Source organism: Salvelinus namaycush, chromosome 3, assembly GCF_016432855.1.
Source record: "Salvelinus namaycush isolate Seneca chromosome 3, SaNama_1.0, whole genome shotgun sequence".
NCBI classification, from domain to species: Eukaryota; Metazoa; Chordata; class Actinopteri; order Salmoniformes; family Salmonidae; genus Salvelinus; species Salvelinus namaycush.
In genome coordinates this window covers 3,399,532-3,420,115 of record NC_052309.1, presented here as the reverse complement: position 1 = coordinate 3,420,115, position 20,584 = coordinate 3,399,532, and the positions used below count along the sequence as shown (strand labels likewise).

At 43.9% G+C, this 20,584-nt stretch overlaps 2 protein-coding genes across 4 annotated transcripts; one reads left to right on the top strand and one right to left on the bottom strand.

Annotated features, from left to right (window-relative positions):
- Positions 1–2,605: 2,605 nt before the first annotated feature.
- taf1c (TATA-box binding protein associated factor, RNA polymerase I subunit C) lies at positions 2,606–12,358 on the top strand. Of its 3 annotated transcripts, XM_038989554.1 has the most exons (16): positions 2,606–3,164; positions 3,338–3,452; positions 3,577–3,629; positions 3,731–4,354; positions 4,451–4,518; positions 5,146–5,393; positions 5,601–5,729; positions 6,554–6,671; positions 7,704–7,775; positions 7,920–8,055; positions 8,312–8,440; positions 9,047–9,227; positions 9,777–9,914; positions 10,153–11,003; positions 11,292–11,668; positions 11,708–12,358. In XM_038989554.1, the coding sequence occupies exons 1-16, from the start codon at positions 3,030–3,032 to the stop codon at positions 12,114–12,116; spliced, it is 3,783 nt and encodes a 1,260-aa protein (XP_038845482.1). In that variant the 5' UTR covers positions 2,606–3,029; the 3' UTR covers positions 12,117–12,358. The 3 variants fall into 3 exon arrangements, with proteins under 3 accessions (XP_038845482.1, XP_038845481.1, XP_038845483.1); XM_038989553.1 differs by having other exon boundaries at positions 2,607–3,164; positions 11,292–12,358; XM_038989555.1 differs by having other exon boundaries at positions 2,610–3,164; positions 3,731–3,826; positions 11,292–12,358.
- Positions 12,359–12,650: 292 nt separating this feature from the next.
- Positions 12,651–19,685, bottom strand: ccng2 (cyclin G2). The gene is made up of 8 exons (XM_038989556.1): positions 19,563–19,685; positions 18,599–18,742; positions 18,283–18,423; positions 17,820–18,070; positions 15,790–15,868; positions 15,574–15,672; positions 15,026–15,222; positions 12,651–13,916 (listed from the first exon to the last, which is right to left on the bottom strand). Exons 2-8 carry the CDS (start codon positions 18,701–18,703, stop codon positions 13,772–13,774), a joined length of 1,017 nt encoding a protein of 338 aa, XP_038845484.1. The 5' UTR covers positions 18,704–18,742; positions 19,563–19,685; the 3' UTR covers positions 12,651–13,771.
- Positions 19,686–20,584: the final 899 nt, after the last annotated feature.

Below are 20,584 nucleotides of genomic sequence, written 5' to 3'. Positions count from 1 at the left end.
GCTGCTATGGTGACCAGCGAGCTGAGATAAGGGGGGACTTTACCTAGCAGGGTCTTGTAGATGACCTGGAGCCAGTGGGTTTGGCGACGAGTATGAAGCGAGGGCCAGCCAACGAGAGCATACAGGTTGCAGTGGTGGGTAGTATATGGGGCTTTGGTGACAAAACGGATGGCACTGTGATAGACTGCATCCAATTTATTGAGTAGGGTATTGGAGGCTATTTTGTAAATGACATCGCCGAAGTCGAGGATTGGTAGGATGGTCAGTTTTACAAGGGTATGTTTGGCAGCATGAGTGAAGGATGCTTTGTTGCGGAATAGGAAGCCAATTCTAGATTTAACTTTGGATTGGAGATGTTTGATGTGAGTCTGGAAGGAGAGTTTACAGTCTAACCAGACACCTAGGTATTTGTAGTTGTCCACATATTCTAAGTCAGAGCCATCCAGAGTAGTGATGTTGGACAGGCGGGCAGGTGCAGGCAGCGATCGGTTGAAGAGCATGCATTTAGTTTTACTTGTATTTAAGAGCAATTGGAGGCCACAGAAGGAGAGTTGTATGGCATTGAAGCTTGTCTGGAGGGTTGTTAACACAGTGTCCAAAGAAGGGCCAGAAGTATACAGAATGGTGTCGTCTGCGTAGAGGTGGATCAGAGACTCACCAGCAGCAAGAGCGACATCATTGATGTATACAGAGAAGAGAGTCGGTCCAAGAATTGAACCCTGTGGCACCCCCATAGAGACTGCCAGAGGCCCTGACAACAGACCCTCCGATTTGACACACTGAACTCTATCAGAGAAGTAGTTGGTGAACCAGGCGAGGCAATCATTTGAGAAACCAAGGCTGTTGAGTCTGCCGATGAGGATGTGGTGATTGACAGAGTCGAAAGCCTCGGCCAGGTCAATGAATACGGCTGCACAGTATTGTTTCTTATCGATGGCGGTTAATATATCGTTTAGGACCTTGAGCGTGGCTGAGGTGCACCCATGACCAGCTCTGAAACCAGATTGCATAGCGGAGAAGGTATGGTGGGATTCGAAATGGTTGGTAATCTGTTTGTTGACTTGGCTTTCGAAGACCTTAGAAAGGCAGGGTAGGATAGATATAGGTCTGTAGCAGTTTGGGTCAAGTTGTCCACGAGCTCTTTGATTTCCTTCTCTCCTTTGCTGTCTATCCTGCTCCGTGTTGAAAGAAATAACAAGTGTTAACACACACCCTTTTATATGGTGACCAATTGTGGTTACCACTATGTAAAATATATTAGCAATAACAAGTAGTCATTACGTATGGTTATCATGTATCATTCATGTAATTTAGATGTTTATACTTTACAAACACACATTTTATCTCTGCAGTTCTCAAGATCAATATATAGTAGACAAACCAGTTGAAAATCTATAGGTTTACCAAACGGTTAAGTGATTAACCAATAAGCGCAGTTGGATTAAGTGATGGTTAAATGTATTTAAAGAAATGAGAAGAGAATCATATGAAAAGTATTGTGAGCATTGCGAATGGTAATTACTTTATATTAAAGGTATTTCTAGATGAAACACTGATTAGGTTTGGTGAAAACGTTACTGTGTGATTTTGTGTGTAGTACTTAGTCAACTGAAAATGTGCTTTAAAGTTGTTGTTTTTTAAACAGCCCTTTTGAGCCTCTGTTTTGTACAAACATTTGTGAAATTTGACCACATACTGTACTTGTGAAAATAGTACCAAATCGAAAAAATGTCAACTGACCCGCGGTGCACCGGTTTATGGCAAAAGCGGTGAGGGAGGAGCACCCTTTTCGATGATACAGTAATCTTCCCTGCAGTCATGTTGTCAACAAGGTAGCATGGTGGTTGGTTCAGAAACATACTATTCCATAAAATATTGATTTATATTCTAATTTTCTAACTTGTTTTAATTTGTAAGGCAGATAAAAATACAGTCATCGACAGTACAGTATAAAGATAGGCTAAAACTGCTTATCCAATAGATTTCCGATCGCACTTTTAGGCGACGTCATGGTGATGTTGGCTAGCTAAACTCATGACTTGCCTAGTTCAATAAAGGGTTAAATAAATAAATAAGAAATTGTGTCTAACGGTCCTCTCGCGGCAACCTGCGCATGCGCCAACTGAAAGGCACTCCTTCAATATAGAGTTGTTTTTGACGAAAATAAAAACGTATCAGTTTGTCTCTTCCACAAGGTTGGATTAATAACATTGACTCAAATCTAGGTTGTGTCTTTAGATTTCGAGAAAATAAACAACTAAGGAAGAATATTTTACTTCTCTCATTGACTTCTCAAATCCCAAACCCTGGCTTCGTCTGTTGGAACACTTTCTCAAGCGGTCCCGGATGTCTTGCCATGTTGCGCCTCTGGGTTAATAAACTCTGTGATACAGCTGTCATTATCAATTTCGGCGTCCAAAAAAAATATGTACCTACTGATCTCACAGGCCAAACTTCCTGTCACTCTTATGACGTTGGCTATTTTTGACCAATGGTGTGGTCGACTACACCTCCCCTTTTATCCGGTCGTCACTAGTTAGCACAGCCACAAAGTAATTTCCCCGCCAATTTCTACAATTGATCTTCTTAAAATGTGATTTTGAACCTAACCCTTACCTTAACTGCTAACTTTATGCCTAACCCCAATCTTAATTGAAGACAAAACAGTTAATTTTTGTTTTCATAAACGTTCACGATATAGCCACGTTGACTGTGTGACTGTTGTAACTAATGGGAAAGCTTATTTCCTACGTACGCCATTCGCCCTGCTGGAGTGGTGCCTATTTTTTGTGTTGCACGTGTCCCGTCAATATCGCTGGATTTCTATAGCTGAATTGACTTGACTTTTATTTTCAAATATCGTGTCGGAACGGAAATTTCACATTTTAAAGTGGGGGTCAATGAGAGCGGAGACTTAGTTATCTAGCTAGCGGCTGCTAGCCTAGACACATTTACAGTTAACTATCTAACGTTAGTAGAACATGCCCAGACTGGTCATACCAGACCGATAGGTTGCGATTCTTTCAGACATGGATTACAATTTCCCACAGAAACTTTTCCCGGTTTATTTCAACTCTGGGCCCCCAAGTTCTACGTTTAGACATAACGTCGGAGGTTGGGGTTCGTATGGTCAAGTGTTGGAAGTCAACGTCGCTCTACACGAGGTGAGTTGTGATGATGAAATCGATGCTAGCAATGCACTTTCTAGCTCACTGTGTTCCCCCTACTATGCTAAGGATGATCGTAGGCCAGAGTCTTGTTTAAAATCACTTTCACCCTGAAAATCCTTTGCTATTTTACTGGAGTTTGTTTAAAAATCTATATATATATATTTTAGAACGACGTTAGTCTACCAAAAGTAGATTGGAAGTTCGAATCTCAACACCAAGTGAAGGGAGAGACTTGGGTGCCAGTGGAACCGATAGCAATACCACTTCTGCGACCAAAAAGAGGTAGTGGCCCGTCAGTGTGTTTCCTATTGTTTGATAAGGATACGATTCTTAGACAATTGTTACTCTTGTGCATGTCACTCATCATTTGAAATGAAATATTTTACTTTTTGGGGGGTTTTTTTAGGCCACAAATGGTCATCAACAGCACTGTCAGATCCTTTGGACTTTTCAGAGCAAGTAAGAACCTTTTTTACTTCCTGATTTTATTTATTTTTTCACTGTGAACACACACTGATATAACTTGATTTATATTTGGATGACTTCTCCTTTTTTTGTAGATGCAGAACTTCTACCAGTACAAGTACACGGATGCGTTTTGCACAATGAGCCACATCCTGGGGGATAACTTCCACTTTAGACAGGGGAGGAGAAAGGTGACTGTCCTGGGGGATAACTTCCACTTTAGACAGGGGAGGAGAAAGGTGACTGTCCTGGGGGATAACTTCCACTTTAGACAGGGGAGGAGAAAGGTGACTGTCCTGGGGGATAACTTCCACTTTAGACAGGGGAGGAGAAAGGTGACTGTCCTGGGGGATAACTTCCACTTTAGACAGGGGAGGAGAAAGGTGACTGTCCTGGGGGATAACTTCCACTTTAGACAGGGGAGGAGAAAGGTGACTGTCCTGGGGGATAACTTCCACTTTAGACAGGGGAGGAGAAAGGTGACTGTCCTGGGGGATAACTTCCACTTTAGACAGGGGAGGAGAAAGGTGACTGTCCTGGGGGATAACTTCCACTTTAGACAGGGGAGGAGAAAGGTGACTGTCCTGGGGGATAACTTCCACTTTAGACAGGGGAGGAGAAAGGTGACTGTCCTGGGGGATAACTTCCACTTTAGACAGGGGAGGAGAAAGGTGACTGTCCTGGGGGATAACTTCCACTTTAGACAGGGGAGGAGAAAGGTGACTGTCCTGATGTCTATTTTTGTTGTTCGATGCTTTGTGTGTGCAAGACCATATATGGAATCAAGTTTAACCACTTATTTTGTAATTTTCCAGGCAAGTGAAAGAAATGCTGTTCACATGTGGCAGATGAAGCACTTCATGCACACACTTAAATACAAAAAGTAAGTACATAAGTGAGGAACTCTAGGCCTTATGTCCTAGTCGAGACACTGCTCTACAACGAGGCGTTCCACCGTCCGACCTGTATATTTTTATAGATGTAGGCTGTGCACATCACATTCACCTTGAGGCGATGGCATTTCATGATGTGACGGTCCCATGTTAGTGGCCAGTGCTGTGGTGATGGCTTCTGATTCAGTGGTCATCAAGTGCACACAAACCCCTTTCCATCCACCCTACCTAGAAGGGTTATTGCTCCGCAAGAAGCTGTTGAGTTTAGAAAACAAAGTATGAAATTCTTATTTTCCTTGGTGGTGCCCTCTGACTACTAGCTCCCCTGGTTGTCCATCCATCATTGCATTCAAGTTTATAGAAAAGGTTCTCTATCCTCTACCTAGGTTTATTTCAAAGGTTCTCTGTCCTCTACCTAGGTTTATTTCAAAGGTTCTCTGTCCTCTACCTGGGTTTATTTCAAAGGTTCTCTGTCCTCTACCTGGGTTTATTTCAAAGGTTCTCTGTCCTCTACCTGGGTTTATTTCAAAGGTTCTCTGTCCTCTACCTAGGTTTATTTCAAAGGTTCTCTGTCCTCTACCTAGGTTTATTTCAAAGGTTTTCTGTCCTCTACCTAGGTGCGAGTTAACTCATTTGGAGCGGCAGGCCAAAAGGTACCACAACCTGTTATCAGATGTGATCCATGACATCCCTCCAGCCCTGCTAGCTGATCATCTCCATGAGGAGCTGACCTATCAGAGCGGGCAGGAGCAGTTCTCTGACCACGCCACAGGGGGTGCCATAGGGTACATTTCCTTTACCAACACCAGTATCTCTCAGCAAGGCTGTCTGGTGTACCCTGGGAAAGCTGGCCTTAACAAGCTTAGTATCCTTCAATGTAATCTTATCAGGAATATCTGTCTTAAAATATTTTTACTGGTGGCCTGCCCTTTCCCCCTTGCATTGAGGCCTTTACAACCTGTAAAACAGTCATAGGGATATTTTTGGTGATTTATAATTTTGCAGTAATTCATTCACTTTTATTCAACCCATTTCAAGGACCACATCAAAAGTCCTTAATGCAGTATCTCAGACTTCCACAGGGTGGTGCTAGAGTTTCAAGAAGGGAAGCCTCCATGTTTTGATGTGAGCCACAAGCCTCTCTCATTCCAGCTCAATGGTACAATCAGACAGATCACCATTGGCCTTCCGCAGGATGAATGTAAGCACAGTAACATCATTAGCATCCATAAATGCATGTGCAATATTATATCTGTTTTTTTGTTTGTTTTTGGGGTTTAATTCAGGAAGTAGGTTTAACTGAAATTCTAATTTCCTCATTGCTAAGGGAAAATGTGGAATTTCAGGTTACTTCCTGAATTGAATGAATGAAATCGAGTTGACCCCAGTTCAGGTCATGTTTTCTTCGTCTATTTCCTTTGTCTAGTTTGAGTTTACATTTTTTTGTAGTTTTTTTGGGGGGGGGGGTGTTTTTACCCCCTTTTTCCTCCCTGATCTTGTCTCATCGCTGCAGCTCCCCAACGGGCTCGGGGGTCGAAGGTCGAGTCATGCGTCCTCTGAAACATGACCTGCCGAACCGCGCTCCTTAACACCCGCCAGCTTAACCCGGAAGCCAGCCACACCAATGTTTCAGAGGAAACACAGTTTAACTGGCACCCGGGGTCAGCCCGCAGGCACCCGGGGTCAGCCCGCAGGCACCCGGGGTCAGCCCGCAGGCACCTGACCTGCCACAAGGAATCGCTAGAGCCCCACCAAACCCTCCCCTAACCTGGATGACGCTGGGCCAATTGTGAGCCGTCCTATGGGACTCCCGAACATGGCCGGTTGTGGCACAGTCTGGGATATGAACCGGGGACCATAGTAATGCCTTAGACCGCTGTGCCACTTAGAAGGCCTGTAGTTTGAGTTTTAACCATTTATCTTGCTGTTGAATGGACATGCAGCCCAAACTCTTTACATAACAGCTTGCCGTGTTAAACTGACTCTGTCTGGTGAACTGACTCTGTCGTTGTGTTCCTATCGTAGGTCACGTGGGGGTGCGCTGTGACTACCTGTGTGGTGTCTGGAAGGTCAGTGAGAAGAACATCCCTAAGACTCTGGAGGTCATTCAGACCAAGCAGCCTGCTACATGTCTCAGTGCCAGGTAGGTTGGAGGGGTGTGTGACTGTGTGCGCGCGTCTCCCCTCCTGTAAGAAAGGTAGCCCTCGTGTAAACCGGCCGTAGTCATTGAGTAAACCAGCCATAGTCATTGCACGTCTTGCAAGACATATGCATATATATATATATGTCTTATGTCTGCATGATGTGGGCAAATAGTCGAATAGCGATTGATTAAACGTTGACCCACTTGGGTGAACTGTGGGAGTCATAGAAATTAAATAATTGATTCATTGTGCACCCCTAGTATGTCTTAACACAATATTTATCATTTTTGACGGTGTGACAGTATTTGACGGTAATTTATGTTTCTGTGTTCTGCTATAGGTCGTTCTGCTATAGGTCGTTCTGTGTTTTGCTATAGGTCGTTCTGCTATAGGTCGTTCTGCTATAGGTCGTTCTGCTATAGGTCGTTCTGTGTTCTGCTATAGGTCGTTCTGTGTTCTGCTATAGGTCGTTCTGCTACAGGTCGTTCTGTGTTCTGCTATAGGTCGTTCTGCTATAGGTCGTTCTGTGTTCTGCTACAGGGCCTCTTTAGGTCGTTCTGTTTGCTGTCATAGTGAAAAGCTTTGTGTTCTCCTATACTGTTTAACGCTGGTTGTGAATGTCTGTGGTGATAAAAGGTCCGTCTGGCTCTGACAAGCCGGAGTCTAAGGAGATGGACGCTCTAGCAAGCTAGTCTCTGTTGACTGGACCTAGGATTGTTCGTCACATATATTGTACACCTAATGATAGGTTTTCTCAGCGTCTGTCACTCTGATTTTAGGAATCGTTTTTGCAGTCAAGTTAGTATTCATGATTATGTACGGTTTCTACTACAGACCAGGATTGGGATCAATTCAGGAAGTATACTGAAATTCAAATTCTCTTCAATGCTTTTTGAAATTAAGAAATGGAATTGAAATGTGAGTGTACTAACTGAATTGACTGGAATTTTAAATGGAATTGACCCTAACCCTGCAACAGACTCTTTATAATGTAAACCTTGGTAAAAACAGGAGATTTTGGTGTCTTTTAGTCCCCATGTCCTTGGAGAGCTTCTGGTGACCAGTGAGAGTGGAGCTGCCTATCTATGGACGGTGGGGAAAGGGTAAGAGGCTTAGATACCTGTCACTGAACTCCTGGCCCTGCCCCAATTATCGTCTCTCGGGCTGTAGGACGTGTTGCCCGTGTTGTCTCTCGGGCTGTGGGACGTGTTACCCGTATCACTGTGTTACCTCTTGTCATATTTTAGTTTGCAGAAGTTCCGTCAGGAGTACAGTAACCTGTACTTCAATTCTAAGTCGTCATGGAGATGGTGTGACTTCTCTGGCCACCCCAGGGTGATGGTGTATGCTGACCGGACAGGTGTGGAGCTCACTGATATCAGGGTAATAGAAGACAGTAAAGCCAGTCCATGGGTATTTGTTGTTTTTGTTGCTGATTTGACAAACCCGTTTCCTAATATTTATATTCTGAATATTTTAACCTAGCAATATGAGATCATCTCTTACGTGTGTACAATTGGAAATGGAACAACATGACTGCTATAAAATATATATATTTTTAACAATCTTGGTTTTGAGAAATATGAAGTGACCTGAGATTTGGTAGATGTTAATATTGTGTGTGTCTCTGTCTTTACAGACCAAAGATCATTGCAGCCACACGCTGTTTCGTATCGGCCAAACTCCTGACTGTAAGAGTGGCGAGAGAGTCATCCTGTCCAATTACCTGAGAGATGTCCACACCTTCCACCACCTCGTCACCACACAGGTACAGTACCTTAATTACCTTCTATTTGACCTATCACATCAGGGCTCTACAGTGCCATTCATCTTTATTTACATATGTGCCTAAATGTTTTGGGTGTGCCAGTTCCTTGTTCACTTCACAGTTCTGGAATGTATCCAGCTCTAAGGAACAACTCTTTGTTTCACAAGCCTCACAATGGGCCACATTGACAAGGAACGACTCCTGCTTCTGACCTAAAGAAAAACAAACGACTCCTGCTTTTGACCTAAAGAAAAACAAACGACTCCTGCTTTTGACCTAAAGAAAAACAAACGACTCCTGCTTTTGACCTAAAGAAAAACAAACGACTCCTGCTTTTGACCTAAAGAAAAACAAACGACTCCTGCTTCTGACCTAAAGAAAAACAAACGACTCCTGCTTTTGACCTAAAGAAAAACAAACGACTCCTGCTTCTGACCTAAAGAAAAACAAACGACTCCTGCTTCTGACCTAAAGAAAAACAAACGACTCCTGCTTTTGACCTAAAGAAAAACAAACGACTCCTGCTTCTGACCTAAAGAAAAACAAGCGACTCCTGCTTTTGACCTAAAGAAAAACAAACGACTCCTGCTTCTTTATCATTCACAGCACTCTGCCTACGTCATGGATGAGCGTTTCCCCTGCCTCCCCATGATCCAGTGGGATCACATGATGGAGCATCCTCCCATGTTTGCCCAGGTCGTGGCGGGGTTACCGTCGGGGGGAGGGACTACTAAGGTGCTGCTGGGCTCTCAGAGATCACAGGAAGTGATCCTGCTACAGTACTCAGGTGTGTACAGTTGTTCTAGTGTGTGTGTGCCAGGTTGGGGTTATTGTTTGAGTAAATCCTGTGCATCAGGCTCCTGTTGACCAACCAGTCTTACTGTGCACCTGGACAAAAAAAAACGACTTTGTCATTGAGCCTGGAGTTCCTGGAGCACTTGCAAATTAAACAAATACTATATGAACCCAGGTCTTTCTGTAACTGAACAGAGATGCTGACACGATGACTATTTGATCAATGTCATTTTCTTTTATTTAACCTTGGGAGCAAGTCGGTTAAGAATAAATTCTTATTTTACAATGACGGCCGAACGCTCCTCTAACCCGGACGATGCTGGGCCAATTGTGTGCTGCCCTATGGGACTCCCGATCATGGCCGGGTGTGATTTAGCACCGGAATCGAACCATGGTCTGTAGTGATGCCTTTAGCAGTGAGATGCAGTGCCTCAGACCGCTGCTGCACCACCACTCTGGAGCTTTGGACCGCTGTGCCACTTGGGACGCACACACATGGCTATTGACTTTTTGTAATGTCTACTGTTCCGTCTTTCTCCAGGTGGTAGGGAGGAGGCCTGTGTCACCAGGGGCCCACCTCGGGCCTTGCTCAGCCCCAGAGACAGCCTTGGACACCTGCCTGTCCAACTCCCCCACAGACAGCACCATGCCCAGGACAGACTAGCCAATCCTGCTGCTGGTAAGAACTGTGTAAATAAAGACTGTAAATAAAGTTGTATTGAAAATGTGTCCCTAAGCATGTTATGTTTGTTTATGGGATGTTATTGTCGATGTGTTTGAGATGTAACTGTCCATGCCATCATGTTTACATATCTGGCAAAATTACTTTCAGTTTAGTTTTCTCATTGAGCATAATTAGTGAAGTCGGTGCTTTTATGTTAAATAGGCTCATAAACTCATATTTTCTGTCCTTTCAGGTCTTACTGTCATCCATCAGAGTCAAGCCAAGGAGGACTGTATCTGTGTGCTGCAACTCACTGAGGCCGGAGACATCTTTTACCACACGCTAAAGTCCCAGACTGAGACCTTCAGTAAAGACGACCCACCGGCACCAACCCAGAACTCCGTGGGACCCGAGGGACGTAGCGGAGATGTACAGAGTACGTTAGGAACCTCAAGAAGTAGTGCCCTAGGTGAAACATGGTATTCCTCTGGACCCCAGTCTCCTGCGGATGACTCTGGGTTCGAGGGAAGGAGACAGCCGTGGGACACTCCTAGGGCTGGACTGGAGATGGTTATCAACGACCCTCATGACGACCTGTACCTGACGCTAGCAACAAACACAGGATTAACTGATACTCAGGAAACCGCTGCTACTGCTCCTCTACCTACAGTCCAGTCTTTGGACACTAATGTTAACATTAACCCCGTCAGGCCAAAGGCCAAAGTCAGTGATGAGGCTCTGTTGGTTTGGAGGAAGTGGATCCTCAAACTGTTAAAGTGCCCCCGGAAGCGCCGCAATCTCCCACACAAGACCACAAAAACCGAGTATCTTCTACCCGACGACAGCCTTCAGAAAGACCCGTTGGAAGATCACTGTCGTCGGACCCTGAGGAAGGACCTGAGGGAGACCATGAGGAATGGACATGTCCTCGTCCACAGGAACACCTGTCTCAAACCCCTGGCTCTGGTCCCTGTCCCGGCACCCGTGGAGCCCTCTGAGTGGGCTGATGTGCTGAGCGAGAGGATGAGCGCATCGTGGGAGCCTGGGCTGGGGGGATGGAGGAGCTGGTGGGAGGAGAGGCTGGGGCTGAACCGAGAGGAGAAGGTAACCCATCTCTATTCTAATTTATCATGTGTGTATCTGGACCACATGTCCGACGCTGCAGATATAAATGGCATCAATAGAACTGACATGATTCCTTGTTCAACATGTCGGAAAGGCATGTTTTGTTCTGGTCGTTATCTATCTGAATGTTCCAAAACGCTGTTTCCTTCTGAATGCTCTCGTTGATGTGGTGGTTATTGTGACTGTTGGTTTTCACCCTGACTATACATTTCCCAATTGGGACAATGGAGATATTCGATTGACATATTCATTGGTTGATTTTTGAAGGTGGAGGCTCTGCGGAGGAAGAGGAGGAGACAGAAACAGGCAAAGGCTCACAGTCGTATCGACCTATCAGGCAGCTTCACCTCGTCCATCAGCTACCAATCAGACCTGGACAGCGCCTCTCTCTCCGGTTGGTCCTCGGCAGCCAGTCAGTACGCCAGCTCCGACGTAGACAGTGCGGCCAAAAGCTGCTACAACACCAAGTGGGCCACCCTGTCTGAGCCGGGTACACCGAGGGCTACCACACCAACACCACAGACCAGTAACTCACAGCCCACAACACCTCATAGGGTGTTTGGTTCAAAACCAACTACACCACTGAAGCAGCTTAGTAGTTTCCTCTCCCAGCCCACTATCCCCTATTCACAGAGCAGTAGCAGTTCACTGCCCACTATCCCCTATTCACAGAGCAGTAGTAGTTCACTGCCCACTATCCCCTATTCACAGAGCAGTAGTAGTTCACTGCCCACTATCCCCTATTCACAGTTCACTAGTTCCGAGCCACTGTTTACACCCCAAAAACAGCCCACCGTTGGTAAGTTGTTGCCCTGGACAACAGTAGGTTCTGACTCCAGCGCGGCGGGCATTTTGAGAACGGTGGTGGCAACCCAGAAGCCAAAGCCACAGAATCAGGATTATTTAAATTCTCTCTTTGCATCCCAGGAGCCTATGGATGCCTCACAGGGAGTAGGGTTTAATGAGAGCAGACATCATACTCCTTTGGCCACCTCTTCTCAGCTGTCCTCCATCTCTACTTCACAGAGGAACCTGAAAGTGGGACTGACCTCCTCAGAACCCAAAAGGAAGAAGTCTCGTATGGGATTCTGATCTGAGTATTGGTAGATGTAGCCTCACAGCCAACAGTTATTTTTCAAATGAGATGATTATGATGGATGGAACTACGGCGAGGGATCTTTTTCAACTTTTGTTTTTCTGGTTGATTTTACGTGTTAAATGACAGGACTGTGAAGTGTGAATTGGCTATTGAGAGTTTTCTGGGATATTCTAGAAACCAAAAGCATGAAGTCACAATATTTTTTGGGGTTTAAAATAAAATCTATATTCATTAATATTGTTCTTGACCAGCATCTTATCTATTATCTAACTGAAGCAGGTTTGGTTGAGCGACTGACTTTGGTTATATGCCAGTACTGAAGTGTGAATTGGCTACCGACTTTGGTAATAAGACAATTCTGGGAATGTCTCTAGACCTAGAACATTACTCAATGTTGTCCAAAGTTATTGCCTCTGGGTTGTGTTCAAAGACATTGTGTTCAAATAGGCCAGTACAGGCATAAATCTGACTGACGCAAAACATTTCAAACAAGTATTTTTGATAGTCAAAATCAAAAAGACTAGAGATTCAGATGTCAAAATAGTTTTTTTTTGTTGTCATACAACATTGGCAAAATAATTACAAATAAGTTAATATCTACAAAGATACTATTCACAGCTTTTTTTTCTTTTTTTACATTATACAAATTTACATTATGAGAAACTCCATCCATACATTTTTCTTCCACAGAGCTAGCTTACATACCATCCAAATATAAGTTATCCTACGACCTAAAAAAATAAATAATAATTGGCAAATTTAGAGGTTAACAAGATCATACACACACGTTGTTTTTCTGAATAATAACATGCAAACAGATGTTGGCTTTTGACAGTTGAACCTTGTAGAGGGTTAACCGGACCACCGGGCAGTGAACACAACTCAACGATAACATGTAATGTACATGTTGTAACTCCCCAGAAAAGTCTATTGTACCTTGGCTGTGTTCTACTGTGCATCCTAAATGGTACACTATTATTCTCTATAGCGCACTACTTTTGACCCAGGGCTCATTCGGCTCTGGTTCAAAGTAGTGCACTACATAGGATACCGTTTGAGATGTAGACTGTCTGATGTGGCTGGAATGTTACAGTGGTCCCGTGTGGCTCAGTTGGTAGAGCATGGCGCTTGCAACGCCAGGGTTGTGGGTTCATTCCCCACGGGGGGACCAGGATGAATATGTATGAACTTTCCAATTTGTAAGTCGCTCTGGATAAGAGCGTCTGCTAAATGACTTAAATGTAAATGTTACAAATCCAAACATGCACCACCAACACTAACGCTACATTACAACAAAAAAAGAGTTTAAAACGTTTTATCTTTGAGTTGATGGATTCTGCTGCCTTTCAGGATTGTTTAAGTCTTCCCAATAATGTATTTTTTGTTTAGCTTAAAATAAGATAGATACAGTATATTGATCGGTTTGTAACAGGCCACACTGGTAGCCCTATTGAACTAACAAAATTAAATATGTTTTATAGGAAAGTTTTTTTTTCTTCGTTTTTTTTCTGGGTCGTATTCACCAGGAACCAAAATGTGCTGTCACAGGTTAAACGTGACTTGCTAAATGTGTCTAACGCTACAAAACGTTTCACTAATGAACATAACCCTACAGTATAAACGGTGGAACCCAGGCACTGTGGCTCCTTCACAGGGGTTTGGTTTGGTGGCATTTGTTTCGGTGGTTGCTTTGGCAGAGGAGGTAAAGAGGGAAGTAAGGACCCTCTGCATCAGAACCCAGGGAACTGCTCAGGCTCTCCTCCCCAGAACTCATGTCTTCACACGAGTCCTCGCTGAAAGAACAAAGGGGGGGGGGGGGGGGGGAAACAATTGAATACGTTAATATTTCATTTGTTTTCATCGTTGATCCTGACTGCAGTTCATGTATTTTCATCCTTACTATTATTGTTTGACTACAGGACTAATCCCAACAATTCAAGTCATCTTTGAAATGTGGAGATTTAACTGGTTGTGCAACAATGTGGTTGAGCCGTTATGGCAACCGGTTGCTAGGCAGGTAGGAAGTGACAAGTCACTCACCCGCATACATGTCATGTCTGAGTAATTGTGAGCAATGTGAGGGAGCCAGGCAGACAGGGATGGGCCTCTGTAGAAAGGCTGTAGGGCTAGGCTAACTGATGCAACAGGCAGGGCCGTGAGTCACAGGTTGCATACCAGGAGTACTATAGTGTACTGTAAGAACTGAAACTAGGAGTGGCCATACACTGGATGGGTGGGGCTTAATTGTTGGGGGAGGTATTTAAATGTGCCCTTTAAACTGAACAAAAAATGTAACATGTTAAGTGTTGAACTTAGAAGTATTTCTGTGTAATAAAGCCCTTTTGTGGGTTAAAACTAATTCTGATTAGCTGGGCCTGGCTGCCCAGTGTCTTGGCCTGGCTGCCCAGTGTCTAGGCCTGGCTGCCCAGTGTCTAGGCCTGGCTGCCCAGTGTCTGGGCCTGGCTGCCCAGTGTCTGGGCCTGGCTGCCCAGTGTCTGGGCCTGGCTGCCCAGTGTCTGGGCCTGGCTGCCCAGTAGGTGGGCCTGGCTGCCCAGTAGGTGGGCCTGGTTCCCCAGTAGGTGGGCCTGGCTAACCAGTAGGTGGGCCTGGTTCCCCAGTGGCTGGGCCTGGCTGCCCATGGCTGCAATTTACTTTAGAAATTGTTGCATTTCATATTTTTGTTCAGTGTAGTATTCAGTTGTCTGGGGATTTTCCAAAGCGTTTTCTGTTGTCATACAGTGTGTATATAGATGAATCTCGTAATAGTGTGTCCTCTCCAAGAATCTATTTGAAAATGTTCTTTTCCAGAATATATGCCTACTGTCTAAATGTGTTTTTAATGAGCATGTTGAAGTATTTCTTCCTCCTACGGGTACAGTATTCATCATGTATTCCTATTTACCTTTCGTCCCAGCAGTCCTCAGGAATGGTTGGCAGTTCAGGGATGCTGCAGGAGCTGGTGTGAAGGTTCTGAGCTGTCCTTCTCGACACGATCCAGACAAGCTTCTTATTGTTGGGTCTGCTACATTCAGGGGAAGAGTAGTCGGACATACACTTGGCCACTAGCCCCCTCCAGTGTAGCAGCTCAGTGTCAGTGATCTGTAAAAGAAGACCAGGTCATCATAACATTGGACACCACGGTAACATAATTGACAGGGTCAGTAAATACCATTGGGATGGATTCCAGGTGTTGTAAAAGGATGGCAGTCGGGAACTTGAGGCCGAGAATGTAAAATGGCCCTTTAAAAATGGCCTCCCATATGGGTCAGTTGTCATATGAAACCTTATGGACTAGGGCTTTAGGGCACACTAAGTAACACTGGTTCCAGGGCAAAAAATATGTTTATGTGCAAATATGACAGGAAACTGATTGTGTTACTTTGTTAACCAAAGGAATACTTTATTTTGTGATAAGTCCTCAAGGCTTTTGACACAACAGTAGTTGTTTACCTTGAGATGTCTCTGAACACTATGTGCTATTTCTAGCATGTCAACAGACTGCATGGCTTCAATCTCTTGAGTGAGGAGTGACAGGGCCAAGACGGACGGCTGGAAGAGAACGAAGAAGAAAACCATACATCAGAAACGGCTGCCTAGAGGTCTACTGGAATATGTAACTAGGCCTATAGACGCTGGGGACTGTTATGCTCTGGGGTCACGCCTTACTTTAGCTTTGGAGAATGTGATGCGGCAGAGACAGGCTTTGAGGTGGGCCTCTAGTGTGTTCAGGTTCAGGGCCTCCTTACTTTATGAGAGACAAAGGGAAAATATTTAGACAAAATTCATTTGAATCAGTTCGATGGGAAAACAAGGTCATTAGGCTACTTTGTTACATAACTGATGGTGGGCAACATGTTATCTGAAAATGTTCAGTAACGCTGTTACAATAGATACAACCAGTGCTGTCCTTTCACAGTAAGGATTAATGTCACTCTGGAAACAATGAGGGGGGGGGGGGAACAAGCTCCGATTGGGATTTTTGTGTGTATGTATATACACACACACACACAAACTCAGCAAAAAAAGAAACGTCCCCTTTTCAGGACCCTGTCTTTCAAAGATCATTAATAAAAATCCAAATAACTTCACAGATCTTCATTGTAAAGGGTTTAAACACTGTTCCCCATGAACCATAAACAATTAATGAACATGCACCTGTGGAACGGTTGTTAAGACACGAACAGCTTACAGAAGGTAGGCAATTAAGGCCACATTTATGAAAAATTAGGACACTAAAAGAGGCCTTTCTACTGACTCTGAAAAACACCAAAAGAAAGATGCCCAGCGTCCCTGCTCATCTGCGTGAACGTGCCTTAGGCATGCTGCAAGGAGGCATGAGGACTGCAGATGTGGCCAAGGCAATAAATTGCAATGTCCATACTGTGAGACGCCTAAGACAGCGCTACAGGGAGACAGGACGGACAGCTGATCGTGCTCGCAGTGGCAGACCACGTGTAACAACACCTGCACAGGATCGGTACATCACACCTTCGGGACAGGTACAGGATGGCAACAACTGCCCGAGTTACACCAGGAACGCACAATCCCTCCGTCAGTGCTCAGACTGCAATAGGCTGAGAGAGGCTGGACTGAGGGCTTGTAGGCCTGTTGTAAGGCAGGTCCTCCCCAGACATCACCGGCAACAACGTCGCTTATGGGCACAAACCCACCGTAGCTGGACCAGACAGGACTGGCAAAAAGTGCTCTTCACTGACGAGTCGCGGTTTTGTCTCACCAGGGGTGATGGTCGGATTCGCGTTTATCGTTGAAGGAATGAGCGTTACACCGAGGCCTGTACTCTGGAGCGGGATCGATTTGGAGGTGGAGGGTCCGTCATGGTCTGGGGCAGTGTGTCACAGCATCATCGGACTGAGCTTGTTGTCATTGCAGGCAATCTCAACGCTGTGCGTTACAGGGAAGACATCCTCCTCCCTCATGTGGTATCCTTCCTGTAGCAGGCTCATCCTGACATGACCCTCCAGCATGACAATGCCACCAGCCATACTGCTCGTTCTGTGCGTGATTTCCTGCAAGACAGGAATGTGAGTGTTCTGCCATAGCCAGCGAAGAGCCCGGATCTCAATCCCATTGAGCACGTCTGGTCGAGAGCCATGCATGCTCTGAAACACGACCCTGCCATGCCGCACTGCTTCTTGACACACTGCTCGCTTAACCCGGAAGCCAGCCGCACCAATGTGTCGGAGGAAACGCCGTACCGAAGTCAGCTTAGAGGCGCCCGGCCAAACCCTCCCCTGGGGGGGCAGGTAGCCCAGTGGTTTGAGTGTTGGGCCAGTAAACGAAAGGTTGCTAGATCGAATCCCAGAGCGGACAAGGTAAAAATCTGTCGTTCTGCTCCTGAACAAGGCCGTTAACCCACTGTTCCTAGGCCGTCATTGTAAATAAGAATTTGTTCTTAACTGACTTGCCTAGCTAAATTTAAAAAAAATAATAAAATCCGGACGACGCTGGGCCAGTTCCCAGTTGTCTTGAAATCACCATTATGATAAGTCGGGCTGTGACGTTATGGAATTTTGGATGGCCGTAATTGGTCAGATAAGGTAATTGTGCCAGCCCTAATGATAAGCCAGATATGTCAACAGCTGCTTAAAGTTAATGTCTAGTTCATTATGTCACCATTGCTATCTTCAGAATTGGGGCAAATTTGTAAGTAATATCTGTCATAATGGGTGCCTTACCTGTCTGAGGTGTGTGAGAGTGTGATTCTATGGTATAGGTGCAAAAAGGTTAAGGCTGTGATGGCTTCGAGTTGGAAGTTGAGTTTCTCTGAAATGATCTTCTCCATGCGAGTGAGGTCCGAGACGGTAAACTTGCACTGGCTGATACGAATAAGTTCATTGGTGGAAGACACGTTGCACTCTTCTTCGACTGATTTGGCTGCGATGTGGAGGCAGCTGATGCTAATGCAGGCTAAATGTTTGGGTTGGACCTGAAGAGGAGTCACACACACAAAGGCTTGTAATTAGTGGACATATGCAATTATTAGTCAAGCTACCTCCCTTTTCATTTAACTTCTAATGTCCATTGTCATTTTTACATTGTGTCATGGTTTGTTTTTGTCAAGAAAGGAAAACAAATGTTACATTTTAAAGGGGTTGAAATTCTTTCTGAGGTCTGCTTTTATTTGGTTTTTCAGCTGACCTTCATCATGGCCAGAAATCTATCCAGCAGGTTGACTGCCAGAACGAACGTCTGGGTGCTGTACCCAAAGAAACTGGTCAGGCTCCAGAGGTCTTCCACTTTGACGTCCCTACATTTAGCTGAGATTCCTTGGCTGGCATTCTGTAATTCATAAATCATTTTAGGCATTAAATGTGTATTAATATGTAATAGGTGATACTTAAAAAAAAAAAATATTTGTTTAACCATAATGTTATTGTTACAGGATTTATATTAACAATTTATTTAAAAAATATTGATCGTACAGCATATTTACTGTACTGCAGTGAATATCTACCTCTCTGGTTGATTCGATCAGGTGGAGTCCCGTTTCTTTCGGAAGATAATACATCTCCTGTTCAAAATTGGTTTTCAGCTCCCTCATAAGTTTAACGGCTTCCATGTCTAGACTGGATTGTTACAGAAATCTGAAATCCTTCCACTGTAAAACAACAAGAGTCTGATGTTAATGGTTGTCCGTTATTAACGTTACATTCATTCACCCAGGCGATAGGTTCAAGGTTTGCCCAACCCCCCTCTCTCAACTGGGATACGGTGTCAGATGTCTTAGGTTAACGCTTACATACATCAGAACAAATCCTATTTAGCATTTAGAGTGAAAAACAGTTTTAGTTATGCCCATTTTTTATTTTATTTTGTGAGACACTTGAAAAACGGATAACACAGCGAAACGGCATTCGCTTGAATCTATTAGATAGCAAATAATGATTCAAATCGTCGACGGGGGGTATTCTTGTTCTTGCCCAGGTCAGAGTTCATTCCCTGGCAATTCCCTTCGATTTTTCATAGATCTTGGTGTTCAATCGATATAAAATTGTAGTCTAATAAAAGCGGTTTGCAGCTACTAGTCGGTGATGTAAAAAAACAACATGTTTTTGTGTAAAATCTCGACTGCTCTATGAGGAAGCAGCGAAAGCCAAACCAGCCAGGGTAACGTTAGCTAACAGAGAAGATAAATAACAAAGCCGAGGCAGCGAACTGGGTTACCGAGATTTTTCACTGTGAGAAAATCAGTTGAAGATGCCAATTTCATCGACAACCATGAAAGGCAAAACCAATAGAGATGTATAGTGCCGTTTTAAAATCATAAACATGACAACAAAAACATTTAATCCTGGTTTCAGGAAGGAATTAATTAAACTAGATAAAATAGTCTTACAACAGCATTAGAACATTTCACATTACCTCATATCTATTCAGTTTTCTTGCATCCAATGTACACTATGAATTTCAATATTTACCTGTTATGTTAGTTACATCGACATATTCTCACGTCCCAAACTATTCTGTTTGTTCCTTTTAATCTCTAGTTTCTCATTCCTTTCTCTTTTTGTTGATGTTGAGAATTTCCACACCCAGAAACGGACGTCAATGTCGCGTTAGCCAATCATGTACGTAGCTATCCTCCTTGTTTTGACTTGTCGAGGAAAGTCTGCCTCCTTTTGTAGTTTACTACTATTTAGTACTTATTAAAGAGTTGGTAGTGCTAGACAAACTAATGTTGTAATAAGTAGCGTGGTTAAACGTTACTTATAGATTACAATGGATTTCGTATGGAGTGTTGTTTTTCTACACCAGCTCGATATTGACACTTCCACGAGCCAATCATCTTTCTCCTTTTTTCCCGTTCAAATAGTCCGCCCAATTTAATTTTTTTTCTATTGGATGCCTGGACAAACCCTTTTACTCACGATTGGTTAGAAATAATTAGCTCGGATTGTATGTAGGGCATTTAAACATAAAACTACCTTTTTTTCCCTTCTTTTTTTTCTGGTCCAACCAACTGTCTGCAGAATATTTGGGAATTTGTTCTTAACTGACTTGCCTAGTTAAATAGAGGTTCAATAAATTGGTTCAGGGATGACTAGGGGAATTTATGATAATACTGTTATAGTCATGATACTGTATTACTGTTCCTGCACATCACACAAAACCCCAAGCAATGAGGTGGTTTTATAAAGCAAAATCAATAATTCAAAGAAAATATGTATACATGCATTTAGGGGTGAAGCATTGGCAGTCAATAATTTCAGGTTTATGATTACTGTCAAGAACAAGGTGTGTGGTCTCTCTGTTTTATTCGAATTTATGTCCCCTATGCACAGTATTATCACAAATAGTGGTTTATTTATACAAATCTGTTTCATATTCAGACGTGGTTGGCAAAGGGTAAAGAAAACGTCTGAAACGTATTACATAACATAATATTGTAGTAGGATTCATTCGCAATAGAAAATAGGTCTACCAAACATCGAATACAATT